Source organism: Diadema setosum, chromosome 8, assembly GCF_964275005.1.
Source record: "Diadema setosum chromosome 8, eeDiaSeto1, whole genome shotgun sequence".
NCBI lineage: Eukaryota > Metazoa > Echinodermata > Echinoidea > Diadematoida > Diadematidae > Diadema > Diadema setosum.
In genome coordinates, this window is record NC_092692.1 from 12,776,049 (window position 1) to 12,791,609 (window position 15,561).

Below are 15,561 nucleotides of genomic sequence, written 5' to 3' on the forward strand. Positions count from 1 at the left end.
GAAATGACAAAAAAAATCTCATATTCCAACTGTATAAGTATCAAACTTGCCTTATAACCAGCCAAAATATAAAGAAGTAATATTTACTCTGATATATTTTGGTATGTGAATATGCTTTTACCATGTATCAGCTAAAAAAAACAACAATTTTTCCAAAGTTCATACATAACTTGCATGAAAAACTGTGAGGGCATGATATCATCAACTAGCTCATTTGAATATTCATAAGAACTGGTCAAGAAATGTTTTTAAAGAAATGAGAAATTTCAAAATGTCATATCTTCCTTGTTTATTATCCAATTTATGTCATTTTTTTAACGTTCAATAGGGATTTTTTCTCTCTTTCTTTGAGAGTTTATTCATTTTGGGTTGGATTTCCTCTTAAAGTCTGTCTGCCTATAAATGTACACGTGTGCGTGTGTGTGTGTGTGTGTGTGTGTGTGTGTGTGTGTGTGCGTGTGTTTGATGGGGGGGGGGGGGGCGGAGTTTGAAAGGCATTTCAGTGGTTCCATGACATTTGTTACTGTCGCAATTGCTCTCTGCACGCTGAGCCAGACATGAATTCGACTCACCAACATAACTTTATATCCCTACTCCTAATCCTCACAGTAAACTAAACCTAATACCCTATATCACAGCGCTAAAATGCTCTCCCATGTCTTGTCAATCTGATTGAAAAGAATAAAATCAAACAGAATAATTGGAAGTTGCAAAATGGCATATGAAATGAGAAATGTAATGGAAGCTTGCATTTTTATCCGTTTTCACGAGACAGTGATAGCGATCACAATACTAATGCAAATACATAAAGAGATGATAATATCCAATTTCTATTACTTTTTTTTCTGCTACTTGAACTGATTCCACATTAATATGATGATATTAATCATGTTAATGCTAAGTGTTTCTTGGTTCGGAAATTTCTTTTTGACCCTCTAACATAGACGGTACAAGATTATGCTTTCTTTTCAGTTTCAAAGTCGTTATTACAGATGCACTATGATATATTCATGAATGATAACAAAGCCCATAAAAATGTAGGCATATTCCATTAAATTATTTTTTATGAATCACATTAGTGGTTTCGCTTATTTTTTTTCTTTTTGATGAATGAATTGGAAGGAAATTTGTGGTATGATCTTTATAGATTGTGCCCTTTGTAGCTCTTATTTGAACCAAGCGTGACTCAAAATACAAGAGAAACTTTACACCCAAAACTAAGTCACACGACAGAAATTTGACAGATTATTGGAGTTAAACCCTGGGGAACTAATAGGACATGCTCCGAGAATAACAGTCCCAAGTTCATTGTGATACCCATGGTTTCTGGAGTCTTACAAGAGGGCGCTATGCAGACTGTCTCTCTCCGCATCACCAAGTACAGCTGTACTGACTGCATCAGGCACTCTTGTCCTTACACGTAATAATCGACAAGTAAAATGGACGCAGCGAAATTGAAGGTGGCATGAATAATGTGGTCACTTCATTGATTTGGACCATGCCATATCAAATGGAACTGGCAATGTGTCTTCTTTTTACATGTTTTGCGATCTTCTATGACATGGCATAAATAATATGTACACCACGGATAAAAGGCCTATATATGAAAATTAGAATTGATAATCACGAAAATAATACAAAATTTTTAATTTTTAATTTGTACATTAAAACGCGTCACTTTTGCTAATAATTTCTTTATTTCACCACACACTGTCCCCTTGCTCAAGATAGGAGGATGACCAATTATGACAGCGTGTAAGAAGATAATATTCCTATTTATAAGTATTTTTAGCGTGTGTAGTCTACCCTTTCATTAACAATATTAGGGCCTTGGCCTACCATTGATCCTAATAAAATATGGGAAAACTACAAAATTGAAAAATGACACATTTACATTAGTGGTCTTGTTATTTGGTAAACAGCACGGAATCACAGCTTTGAGATACTATAAAGATAGTGAATTCATACTATATATATTCATGTATTTATATATTCATATATTCACATACTTGAAATTCACACACAATGTTTGACATTAAAGAATGGATGTGGTATATTGTATGTATATGATATATAATTATAGAGAGAGTGTCGACTGCAAGAAAATGAACTATTGTCAGGTAATGTATGGATAATTGGATGATCTGGCGTGTCCCGATGTGATGCCTTTTAATCAGAAGGTGCATTGAAGAAGAGTGTAAGGGGAAACATAATGCCATGCTACAAGGGCACACTGTATTTCAGGGTTGCACGTCAAAAATAGAGATAAACGAATGTGCCTTAATATCAAAGGAAAAGTAGATCACGAATAAGCCAGGGAGGGGAAGGGGGTAGCTGCACCCTCTCCCCGCATTCAATATTTCTTTGTGTTTGTTTGTATGATGGATTAATGTCGCTAAACAATCCAATGTATAACCAGGCAAGACTGTGGTTAAAGATATTATTTATATATACCATAAGGGGGAATGCAGTGATTTAGAAAATGTTTGAATTATCACATTTTGATGCCTATGTGTAGGTCAGTTGTATCACAAAACTTAGAATATAAGGAGATACAAATGTATCACTATTTTTCTCATAAACTATATAACTGTAGACAGTTTATTCCAGAAACAATCTTATCTTAACTATTTTTCACGTTTTACATTGATTATACTGATTAACATTTTTTTTTACATTTGTTGCTTCTATCCCTGACTCACATTTTAGAACTATTTGAAGCACTTAAGCTGATTTTTTTTTTTATCATCTGCAAATGGTAAATAATACCTTTAGGAAGGAAAAAAATCCAATATAGGAATTCAGTATATCATACTAAAAATTTGTTGTCGATTGTTGAAAATGCACAAATTCTGCACTGTTGTTTAAAAGTCAAGTCGAATGCGAGTTGTCTTCTTGTGATGTATATCAGAATGCGCAAGGAAAGGACGCTGGGTAATTTTATCTGAGAGATATTGACACCCTATAATGTAAGAAGACACCCTTTAATGTAAGAAGATCGTGGGTTACTAGTGGGGAAAATGATATGCGCATTGAGACTTAAAAATAACCATCAACGTAGCAGACGTTTTTGACTCATTAAAGTAAATGAATGCCAAAATAAAACACTTGAAAGTTGATCGATCTATATATACATTCCTTATACTAAATCCTTACGGAAAATAATAGAGATTCAATGATAATAACTTCATTAGCCAACCATGCAAGCTTCATTCGTATTGTTGTAGAAAAACAGACATATTATTATAGTTTATATAGGGCAGAATACGCGATTTCCAGTAATTTTCTGGTGAGTATTATGAAGGAGGGAGTCTGAACCAGAGAGCTATGCATCAGAAAATGGACATAACTTGCGTGATATACATATTCTGGCATTCATTTCAAATGGGCCACATCTGCTTGGTACATATTTTGATAACATATGGGTGTCTTAAGAGATGCAAATTGTGAATGATGAGGGAAAACATACTTCCATTTCTCCGAGTTATATTTTCTAGTCAACTTTACATTAATTCTACGCAAATATTCTCTGAAAGTGTAGACGGGGATATAGAAACAATCTAAATACAATGTGTATAACAGGTGGGTCGTAGAAAAGGTAACTTTACAGAGCCATAGGGGAGAAAAGGAGGGTGAGAGAGAGAGAAAGGGGGAAGGGAGATGGAGAGGGAAGAGGGGGGGGGGGTTAGAATAATAAGAAAAAAGAGATAGAAAGAAAAAGATGAAAAAACCCACCTTTTCATTCTTTTCTACTTGCTCACCATAAATATACTAACATCAAGTAAAAAAAAAAATCAAGCTAAGGCATGCTTTATGTGTCACACAATTTTTTTCTTTTTTGCTTGATGTAAAAAAAAAAAAAATAAACAGAACTTGACTGAACTGAACTGAATAATAACTGCAACATGATTATGCATGCCGAGCAATTATTATCTGCCGTGGATTGGACAAGAAAAAAATATACACGTAGAACAATAACGTGAACCTAATATCAATGAGGATTAGGATTTTCGTCTTATTCTAATACAAACGGTGTTGGTGTTTTGAACAATGCTGATATCCTAGATGTCCGTAAAGAGGCTTTGCATGTCTACACTCGCATATACGAAAGATTTCTATCCACTTTTCTTATAGGCGTTATTGTTGTGATGGGCTTGCCTAAGAATGAAGGTGTTGCGTTACACATCACTTGATATACCGGAAGTGCTGAATGATATGGGATGGATGATATTACAATAACGGCGCTGGGCGGGCAAAATGGCGCGGACGCGCCTCGAGTATCGGGTTTCCCTGGCTGGCTAATCTGTCCGTATTCAGGTCGCAAATTAGGGATAAGCCATGTAGCCTATGCTGTTGTTATATAAGGCTCATTCACACACAGAAAAGCGCGAGTTGAATGAGATTCAAATCACGTGTTTTTTTGTTGTTGTTTGTTTGTTTTTTTTTTTGTGTGTGTGTGTGTGTGTGTGTGTGTGTGCTGAGGTCCACAGGAACAGAGGCAAGAATCGAGATATAAATCGCTGTTTTCTCTCTCTTTCTCTTTTTGTCTCTTTGCTCTCAGCCATAGAGGAATCGCAGGTTTGGTGGAAATGATTTTTCAGATAATGACAAACCTCTTATGAAATATGAAAGAGCATACTATATAATTCTAAGAGGAATTCACAGTTAATTTGATGAAAATTGGTTTTGAAAGGCTGAGATATCCAAAAATACAGCGATCCTATTAAACAAAGGATAGGACCTACCTTTTATGAGGATCGCTTAGTTTGACTTTTTTTTTTATATATCTCAGCCATTTCAATGCCGATTTTCTTCAAATAAACCTTGAATGCCTGTTAAAATTGTAAGCTCTTTCATATTTCATAAAGTCATTTTTTCTAAGTCTCACCTCAACCAATACTATACCATCCCTTTAATACATACTTACAGCCCACGTCGTAAACATTGATACATCACAGAGTAGGCCCTACATGGTTCGTATGCAAATTATATCTCGGATATGACTGAAGCGGGTTTCAAGGAGGACTTAAAAAAAAAAAAAACATAAGCAAAAGACCATGCACTGCGTTGGTTCTGTTGGGAGGCGGCGATGATTGAAGAATGATATTGTAGTAATTGCAGCAACAGCATACACTATGCACTCTGACGCTTCCTGTTTTGGGACAAGGTTAGGCATCCTTCATCTTGAACGCGTTCCTCACAGTCATCAATAGATTTTTAATATAAACTTTGCACTAGATCCATTACGTTGATGATGGGCAATGGGTTAATTTCGAGTACTGTTGCTACTACGAAATATACCTTCAGAATAAGATGGATGTTGAATAAAGCACAACTTCTCAAGTACGGAAACAGTTTGACATTATTGTCTGAATATTTGATTATTGATGGCCTCCTGGTTTTTCACAAATAAAATACAAAAAAAAAAAAAAAACCCACAACATTGTCCCACCTCTTCGCAATTAGGTCTAACTTACAGTTTACTGACAGCGTATGCTTTAGAAACGGGAGAGGAAAAGAGAGAACCTAATGCATTGCACCTCACATTACTCTTGGAAAACAAAACAAATATATGAATCTGAACGCAGTATAGCATGAGCAACATCAAAATCTCCCCCCCCCATTATCTCTACAAAGTATTATCTATAAAATACCATAAATTTGATTATATATGATATATCTTATATGTTATATATATATATATATATATATATATATATATATATATATATATATATATATATATATATATATTTATATTTATATTTGTAAAGAGAGATATATACATAAATAATTTATACTTTTAATATATGAATATATATATATATATATATATATATATATATATATATATATATATATATATATATATATGTTTATATAATATGCGTAAGATCTCATACTATATCGCTATATTATATTATGCAGTAGAGAGTGACAGCCAGACATGGGGACAGAGAGATGAGACAAACACTAATAGTGAGGGAGAGACGCAGAGAGGAAACAAAGAGAAGAGGAGAACGTCGCTACTCATGCGCTGCGCATCCTGCCTGTTCAGAAAAGTATAGTTTTTTTAATTTTTTTTTTTTATTCAGAAAGTCCTCGATCGTCACGTTCCAGATGAGTAAGCAGCCGAGACAATTCGAAAATCGAAACAAAGGGAATTGACTTTATTCAAAGTAATCACCTGGCCATCCATGGTGTACATTATTCAAGTATGCATCACCGTGCGGTATTGGGTGATGACGTTGACATTACAATCAAAAACATTTTAAAGGGATTGTGTAGATTTTGTTGAGATGGGGGCTTCAGATTCTAACTTTTTGCGAGATCATTAGAAACCACTCATGAAATATTAAAGAGCATAACAATTCTAAGAGGTATTCAAACTTTGTTTGATGAAAATCGGTTTTTTAAAACGGCCGATATATACAAAATCAAAGTCAAACAAAGTGGTCCTAATAAAAAGTGGGTCCCATCTTTTATTAGGATCTTTTTATTTCTGGATATCTCATTCATTTCAAAATGAGTTTTCATTAAATAAACTTTGAATTTCTCTTAGAATTGTATGCTTTTGCATATCATTTCATTAGAGGTTTCCCATTATTTCACAAAAAAAAAAGGTTGCAAACTTGAAGCCCCATCTCAACCAAAACCATACCATCCCTTTAACATCAACGTATACTGTTTTACTCCAAAGGTGAGTCTCATGACACAATAGCCCGAACTATTGCTGTATCGATGAATAGCCAAATATGAGATTAACGATAAGATAAAAACATGAATATATCGTGGAAGCTGTTACAGCACGTTGGTATAGACATGATAATGTATATAAGCACTATCACTGCATATTGAGGAAAGAGAATAATAGCTTCAACAACCGTACAACTTCATGTATTGTATACACGAAGGCTTATAATCATTGTTAAAATTCAACATTCTCTTTTGTTGTTGTTTTTGTTGTTGTTGTTGTTGTTGTTGTTGTTTTTTTTTGGACAGAGAGGGGGGTGGGGAAGGGTAGGGAAGGGGTCTGTAAAAAAAGGCATAGTTCGGTACATATAGCTGAATATCTATGCTATATCTAAATGCAATTAATGATAGTGATGATGATGATGATGATGATTATAGTAAAAACAATAATAATAACATAACGATGATGATGATGATGATGATAATGAGATTTAATAACAATGATAGGCCCTAATGAAATTAGAAATGGATAATATGAATAATAGTAATCACCATCATCATCATCATCATCATCACTACTATCATACCTGTCATTACACTACTACCAGTTATCATCTGGACGCAACATCGTTTGATCTTGAATAGTGACTTATTTCTACAGTTTTAGAATGGGTAATCCAGATAATATTTCATGTTATGTAGTACATAAATCTACTGCTCCATGTATAGATTTGTGGAATTTATTATGGTCCTTGAGCAAAGATACCAATTCTCAGAAAAACCCAAACAAATCACACTGAACAAGGATGGTGACATAGAAAGCTCACATATTTCATAAAAGTAGCAGTTTATTCCATTACAATACCGCTTTCTTATAAAAGGTTCACCTGTGTAGAATGCAGGCCCTATGCATGCTCCTCTTCTTTTGTTCTCTTTCACTGAGCCTACACTCATGCATTCTTACGGTGAAGCTGCCATGTCATCATCCTTGTTCATTGTAATTTCTTATAAGTTTAGAAAACAATTTCATTCCTCATCCCACGCACTTTAAATTCTGAAACTCTGTCTCCCTGTAACCAGATTTATAGTTTGGAAATTATCCGGACAATGCCGGAGTCTCCTTTAATGCCCTCTACGTTGAATGTCGGGAGTTCCTTTATAAATGTGAACCTTTCTCGAGAGCTAATGAAAGCGATGAAATAGATAACTTAACATCAATGATAATGAAAAATACATGCTAAATTATACCCCCTCCCCCTGTCAAAACGTTTTGAGTTTGTGATGTAGTAAAACGCCAAGCCGAAGTGTCAAACTCCCTGAGTCGTGTTGAGAGTATATGTATTGATATACAAAGGTGTGCAATATTCTGATTAATTTCACATTTCTTAATGCGTGATATGTTTGCGGACATTACAAACTTTTTTTTTTGCTCGCCTGACCTAAAATCTTTGTAACTAAAGCTCTGCAGGTAGCACGTCTTTTTCAAAGTTTTGCCTAGTTATTATCAAATCTACGTATGTTAATTGAAATATGTTTATTGAACATTTCGACTTTTAGCTCATATTACTTCAGAATTAACAGTTGAAAACTGTTTTTAGTTAGATTTTTCTCTCTTTTGTTATTTCTTTTTTAAACTCATCTTTGAATTACCTAAAGACATATACACGAACGTATGTTTTATTAATAGTAATGTTACGATTGTGAACATAAGATTTATCAGTCAAATGTATTATTTTTGTCAATTGTCAATGTAATTCATTCTTATTTGTCAACAAAAGCAAATCAAAAATAACTTTTTTTGGTAACAGAAAATAAGGTGATGGGTAAAAGTGTGTAAGATGAAAAGAGTGTTCAATAATTGTACAACCTTATGATAATTATAAATTGTCATTAAGCTCAAGTGATCAGAGGGAAGTAAGCAATATGTAAAATTCGAAAAATGGAGGGACCCTCTAAAAAGACAAAGCTTGTAGGATGTGGCCCCCTCAGAAGAAAAAAAAAAACATCAATTGAAATAAAATACTTGAGGTATATACTTAACTCAAGGGTAATAATTTTTGATCGACCATAGGGTTAGTGAAGAAAATTATGATACTGCCGTAACATAATGAAAACGCTATTCATTCATTCGACTTTTTAATTGTCTCCTTATCCTTGTAATTGTAATCGCCACTTTTGGCATGATTATCATGATATTAAATGTTAAAAATTGCTGAAAATGTAAAAATAGTGAAATGACACCATTCTTAGAAAAGTTATTGTTTAGTAATATCACTCTGATGGAATGCGGGAGCAGAGTAACAATTTCATATTCAACATAACGCGAATATCATAAAGCTGGCTATGGTGACAGGTATCTGCGAATGTATTGCCAGATATTTACAGTAATGTATTGATATAAAATTTGTGCTCTAGTTATGATACCCCAATATGAAAATTTGGTGAATTGTGACGTATATAGATTATTCATATCAAAAGTAGGCCCTATACAAGTAAAAAAGAAATACAAGTTATGAACGTATAGTACAAAAATATATACGAATGAATGTATAGTGTGAGAGAAACAATGCAAGAAAATAAAGTGATAGAAAAGAGGGATCTACTATAAAAAAGGAAAAAGAAGAGCTTATAGACATGCATCGCTGATCACTCGATATATCATAAGTTAGTAATTGATAACTAGGAAAATTTATTGTTTTCACATGAACGTTTGCTTTTTCCCCTGAACTGTGCATGTGAATGTTATTCTGCTGATGGAAATGAAAGTTTAAGTAGGCCTAGGTAGATTAAATCATACGTATTCTGTGGAACGTGATGAAAACGAAGTGATATTTCACAAAATGTCTGTACGAAACAGCGCAATGTCACAATTGCTTTGGGACATTTTTTTTTCACGAAATTACTGTTTTTGTTTTTGTTTTATATGAAGCAGCACGCGATGTCACAACTCTTTGAACTGACCACATCTTCTAAATTGTATACCATTGTGACATGCAAGCATGTCTCAGATGAAATTATAAAGTTCTGGTGTTAATTTACCCAGTAGAAGTAGAAGCAAGCACCTATATTTCCCCTATATCAACTTCAATCGACAGGAGCTTTGTATCACCCTGCAAAGTGGGCTTATTATGTAAAATCCCCCCCCCCTCCCACCCCCACCCAGAGGCGGAGGCAGCTGCCATTCAGGGTCAACTACCAGACTTATCAGATTTACTTGCTCGGGCGGGCAGTGCCAATTTCCATAAAACAAAAGCTTATAATGGGCAGTCCAGATGGGATAGTGATTGGCCAAAAGTATTTCCCATGTGTATTTTATTGAGAGTCTGCCAGACAGAGTCGAATGAAAGTTATGTAATCTCGGCCACCGCACCATGATTGGGTAAAAGTGAACCCTTTTTGTCACCCCTCGTCTCTGACCACAGACAAAACATACACTGTAATATGTTATATTAAATGGGTTAGACAAATACCAGTTAGTGATTGGTTAAACACAGTCACGTGATGGAGACACATTGGTTATGTTCGCCCATGGGCAGAACATTTTTGGTAATGTTCTCCCATGGGAAAACATTTTTATGTAACAAATGACAAACGATACCAAACGATTGAACGATCATATTTTTCACGCAATCGATAGGATAAATTTGCCTATTCCATTCAATGTGAAAAAGCAGATGACCGATTATTTTAATGTGTACGAAAGTTTGATAATTTGACTAACCCATATAGTATAACAAATGATGACTTTTGTTGTCGGGAACATGTACCAAACGTTCCACACTCAGGGTTTGAAATGCTATTTCGGGAGGCAATAAGTCCCTCGACTTCGTCTCGGGACTTCTAACCTTCCTCAACCTTGTCAACAGCATTTCAAACCCTTCGGGTGGAACATTCGGTATGTTCCCTCCCCAACCAGTCATCATCTATATAATGTAACCAAGGCATGCAGTCTGGTCACATTGGTTCTCTTTTATAAACCTTTTTGCTATTGTCCCTATCGTGTGGAAGGGGAGAATATACTGAATTGCTTATGAGCTCATAACAAGGTTTTTAACTTAAGGTTTGCTGACGAAAAAGGGTTGCTATAAAAGTATAATATTGCTGACGATCGATTCGGCATATTCTAACCTTGACTTTGTTTCTGTAATTCAATTGTTTGAAGATTATGCATACTGGAAGCTTAATTTTGCATTCGAATGGCAGGGCAAGCTTAACAAAATGGTGGAGAACTGATAATTTTTCTGAGCATTTAACAGCACAGACACCATCCATTAATACACTTAAATGCTACGCAAAATGAGAGTGTGTAGGCCTTATGATATACACGTATGATTTACATGTGTATAATTATCATTTAAGAATCACAATGGGCCAGAACTACTTAATTAAGAGGGTACTCGACTGAAACATAAGTAAAAATTTCACTGAGGCGGTTTGATGTGCAGAAACGAAAAAGAGCACGGTGCAGTCGTTAAACCAAGAAAGATGAATAATACGACTTTACAGATTTCTTTTGCCAGATCCATTAACGTCTAACAGCACAGCATGTAAAAACCACTTTGTTGGGTATATGAATGACTAATCTTATATGTGGATTGCAGTGGATATATTGACCAGATGAAGAAAAAAAAACTGACAAAGAACAGGATTCGACTGCCTAGAAAAAAATCCAACATTTTTTGTTTCCACTTATCTACCACGACTTTATTGCTAATAAGTGCGCGGTATATTTCATATCAATATGTAACTATACATCAAATAAGTTGATTGACAGTGAATGAAAGGTCATCGGAACATGGCAATAGACTGAAAAGATAAACGGAAAGAGTATTAGCATGAATTATGATTCAAATATGTAACTGATATGGCTTAATGCTTACAAACTTCAAGCGGATACGAAAAATCATCGGTTCCATTAGTATCCGTCATGCGCAGCGTAACAAACGAAAGACTAGCATCATTGTATTCTTCGTAGGTACTTGAGTAATAGAAGGAGAAATACACCGGAATTTCTATGAAAGTGGGACATGTAGGGCCTATTGTTATTATCCAAATGACAAATAAAGCACAAAAGCTTGGGAAATGAAATGAAAATTGTGTGTCTGTTGCTAAGTGATGTTACCAGGAAACTAGCGAGAGAGCAATAACCTGGTGTTGAGTATTGAGTATAACCCAATGAGAGATACGCCCGAATGACAGGATCGTCCGTTCGTCACTATTGTATCACAGCGACGCTTTTTAGCCTTGTCTCTGCAATTTAGGGTCTTGCCTCTATATCATATAACGTGTCTAATCCAAGTTAGACCATATCATCCTCAAAGTCAAAACATTTCGATAAACTTGTCAAAATTTCCTTCTTTTCGGTCTTTCTTTTCATCGCTCAAAAGCGAAACTCGCCTGCATTATACCGCGTTATCCGCATCGCGGCGATAAATTTCGTCTGCGAAGAAGCAACGCGAGCGGCGTTGGTGGAACATACGACAAACTAATTCAGACACATTTTATGGTGTAGTTTATCGAAATTGTGCTCGTAGTCAATTTGACATCTCATATTGTCAGCATATTTGACATTTCTAGTCTTTGAACGTCACTTTTTTGTTGTTTGAAGGTGAAAATTTGACATCAAAAGGCTGAAGGTGTGGTTGACAGACGAGCTCCGTTGTGTGAACTTCGCAGGCGGAGGTCACGTTTGAACGTAACAATATGAAACATGTAATTGCTCTAAACGTCATTATTTTGCCATAATCTTCCACGATTTCAAATTGTATGCACTTCAATATAACTATCTGACGTTATGCTGACGTTTGTTTATAGAAATTATTTATATATTTTGTAAAATTCTGCTTTTATTTTGGAAAAAATAAAACAGCAAGATGGCGGATGTGGCAGAATATGTGTTAGTTGGGGTGGTTTTACCCCTTATAGAATATTTACATTCAGCCCAATTCATTCATATTTTACTGAAATGTATAGTTGAAAAACTGTTCTTAGACAATGGAAAAGTTGAGCTCGAAATGTTCATTAATTAGTCCATAAATAAAGGATAACATAAGAATATCACTTTTCTTAAGTTTGTAAAGGTTTTGAAAAACACTCGCGTTTTCTGTAAATTAGGAAAGACATGAGCCTCGAAAACAGAGTGGTAAAATTTTGAATGTATAAGGTCTTTGCACATGAGAAAAGAAAGGAAATCAATGGATTTAACATTGCGCAAAAGCGAACCAAATCTGAGGTAAGAAACACATAGGTATCTATCTCCGCCATTTTCACGATTCGCAGCAGACTCTATTTACAAGCTTTCCCCGACGTCCGCAAAGCGACTATAAATACAAGTGCGTCCTCAGCGGCGTTACTTTTCAGCTGAATTGCCCTGGCGTATAGACCTTCCAGCTCTCTGAACCCACATTCATTGACTAACGACGCAGTTTGTGTCAACGAGGTTGATCCACGTTCAAACTCACGTCTCACCACAACAATAACAATGGCTGATACTGCTGCTGCCGCTGCTCCACCAGCTGCCCCTGCAAAGAAGGCAAAGAAGGCACCAAAGCCAAAAGCTGCTGCCACCCATCCCAAGTACAACGAGATGATCACCAGGGCTATCGGCGCTCTTGGAGACCGGAAGGGGTCATCGCGACAGGCGATCCTGAAGTACATCTGCGCCAATTTCAAAGTCGGCGATAAGGCGAAGGCCAACGTCCACGTGAAACTCGCCCTAAAGAGGATGGTGTCGTCTGGAGAGCTGAAACACGTGAAGGGCAGCGGTGCGTCAGGCAGCTTCCGCCTGGCAGAAAAGGCAAAGGCGACGTCGAGCAAAAAGCCCGCCAAGAAGGCAACTACGCCGAAAAAGAAACCAGCCGCAAAGAAGACCAAAAAGGCTGCAGCAAAGAAGCCAGCCAAGAAGCAAGTGAAAAAGGCAGCGGCAAAGAAAGCTGATAAGAAAGCCAAGCCAGGCAAGAAGGCGAAAGCATCTCCAAAGAAAGCAACAAAGGCACCCAAAAAGAAGCCAGCGAAGAAACCCGCCAAGGGGAAGAAAGCGAAAAAGTAAAGAGAACTCGCATTGAATAAGGCTGCAGTGGAGTGACATTTCAGACTTGTATGATATTTTTGTAAGGAGATTCAATACCAACCCAGTGACATATCCATTCGTGTAGTGTTCGTGTGACAGCGTCTTCATCTCTGGTCAACATGGATACCATTCATTTGCTGTTTATGTTTATGCTGCATCATCATACGACTGTGGGACATAATAGCTGACGCTGAAATAGGACCAGTTCCAAGTGAATCGCGTCTCATCATATTATCAATAATTCGACGAACTTCTCGAGAACTTGCCATTATCTTTTTCGTTTTGTTAACCAGCGATATCATCCGACTCGCGACAGCCCAATAATGTGAACAACTTATGGACATGATGGAGAGACTTTTGCATTTGTCATATCGTCTTTGAGTACGTGTACATAAAGACTTTATAAATCTATTTATGTGGATACTCCAGAGGGGAAAAATCAAGAGACTTTTAACCTTATATAAATCATGGACTATGAACCAACCTTTGTAATAAAAAAGTTAAAATGCCATATTATATTTTGCTGCTGTATGTTTATTTCTACGCAAAACTAGTGTGCGCTGATGTATCACGGACATTGCATTGGTGATGGATTGGACGTATTGGACTGTTTTTGCAACTGTCCGTGTCTCATGTGTAGTTGGGGTGGCTGAATGACATGTTATTTATTGCGTGACACGGAAGATGTCAGAAGCGTTTAAACGCTGTTGTGTTCAAAGAGAGAGAGAGAGAGAGCTGTTATTTAGACATTTACGTGTAAATAAATATAAAAAATTTATACTGTATATATAAACATATATATACATAAATATATATTATATATAAATATATATATAAATATATATTATATTTAAATATATATTATATATATAAATATATAATATTTATATCATATATATGTATATTCATGCAGTATACCTTTTTAAATCATAGACACATGCAACATGTCCAAGTGCTTTACACGCATTCACTCACACGCGAAACAGTTACTCAAACCTGTACAATACGTGCACTTAAACTTCAAGAAAATTTTAATTAGTTGATGAAATTGGGAAGAAAGTTGAGGGAGTTTAGACGGCGACATGTGAAGATTATAGGATGAAGCATATTCCTCGTGAGAGGGAGATAAACGTTACACACATACATAATACATGTATATACACCTACATATCTATTGTAATACATGTATATATATATATATATATATATATATATATATATATATATATATATATATATTGTAGTGCATAATGATATATATTATACAAATGTATACATATACATGTATAAATAAATAAATAAATATATATATATATATATATATATATATATATATATATATACATATATGGACATAATGATTATACCTATATATCACATGTATGTATATGATATGAGTGGGGGAGGGAGAGAGACAAGTTTCCGCGATACTGTTATATCACACACACACGCACACACACACAAACATGTACATGTATATCCATTAACTGCTTTCAACGCTTAATAGATACATACTGTTAGACATAATATTGAAAGAAGGCACACGCTAAGTAAATGGGTTAAAATTCGCACCTTTACTATATACATTGTAATACACTGTATCACACACTGGGAGCACCTTTCATACTCAGTATCACAATGGTAGCAGCTGTGTACCTTCTGGTTTGAAAGGTGCAAAGTTGCATTCGTAAGGTGCTCCCAGTGTATAGACACTGGTATAGGTGCATCTTTTTTCTTAGAGAGTTATAACTTTCTTATAAAAGTTGCATCTATTTTTCTTAGAGTGCACAATCCACCTA

General features: G+C 35.4%; 1 protein-coding gene across 1 annotated transcript; it reads left to right on the forward strand.

Moving 5' to 3' along the window:
* Window positions 1-13,061: 13,061 nt before the first annotated feature.
* LOC140231533 (putative histone H1.6) lies at window positions 13,062-14,297 on the forward strand. The gene has a single exon (XM_072311668.1). It carries the CDS (start codon window positions 13,175-13,177, stop codon window positions 13,739-13,741), a length of 567 nt encoding a protein of 188 aa, XP_072167769.1. The 5' UTR covers window positions 13,062-13,174; the 3' UTR covers window positions 13,742-14,297.
* Window positions 14,298-15,561: the final 1,264 nt, after the last annotated feature.

What these genes read in the sequence shown, in the direction of transcription:
- LOC140231533 (XM_072311668.1), top strand. Translation starts at nt 13,175, where the DNA reads ATGGCTGATACTGCTGCTGCCGCTGCTCCACCAGCTGCCCCTGCAAAG.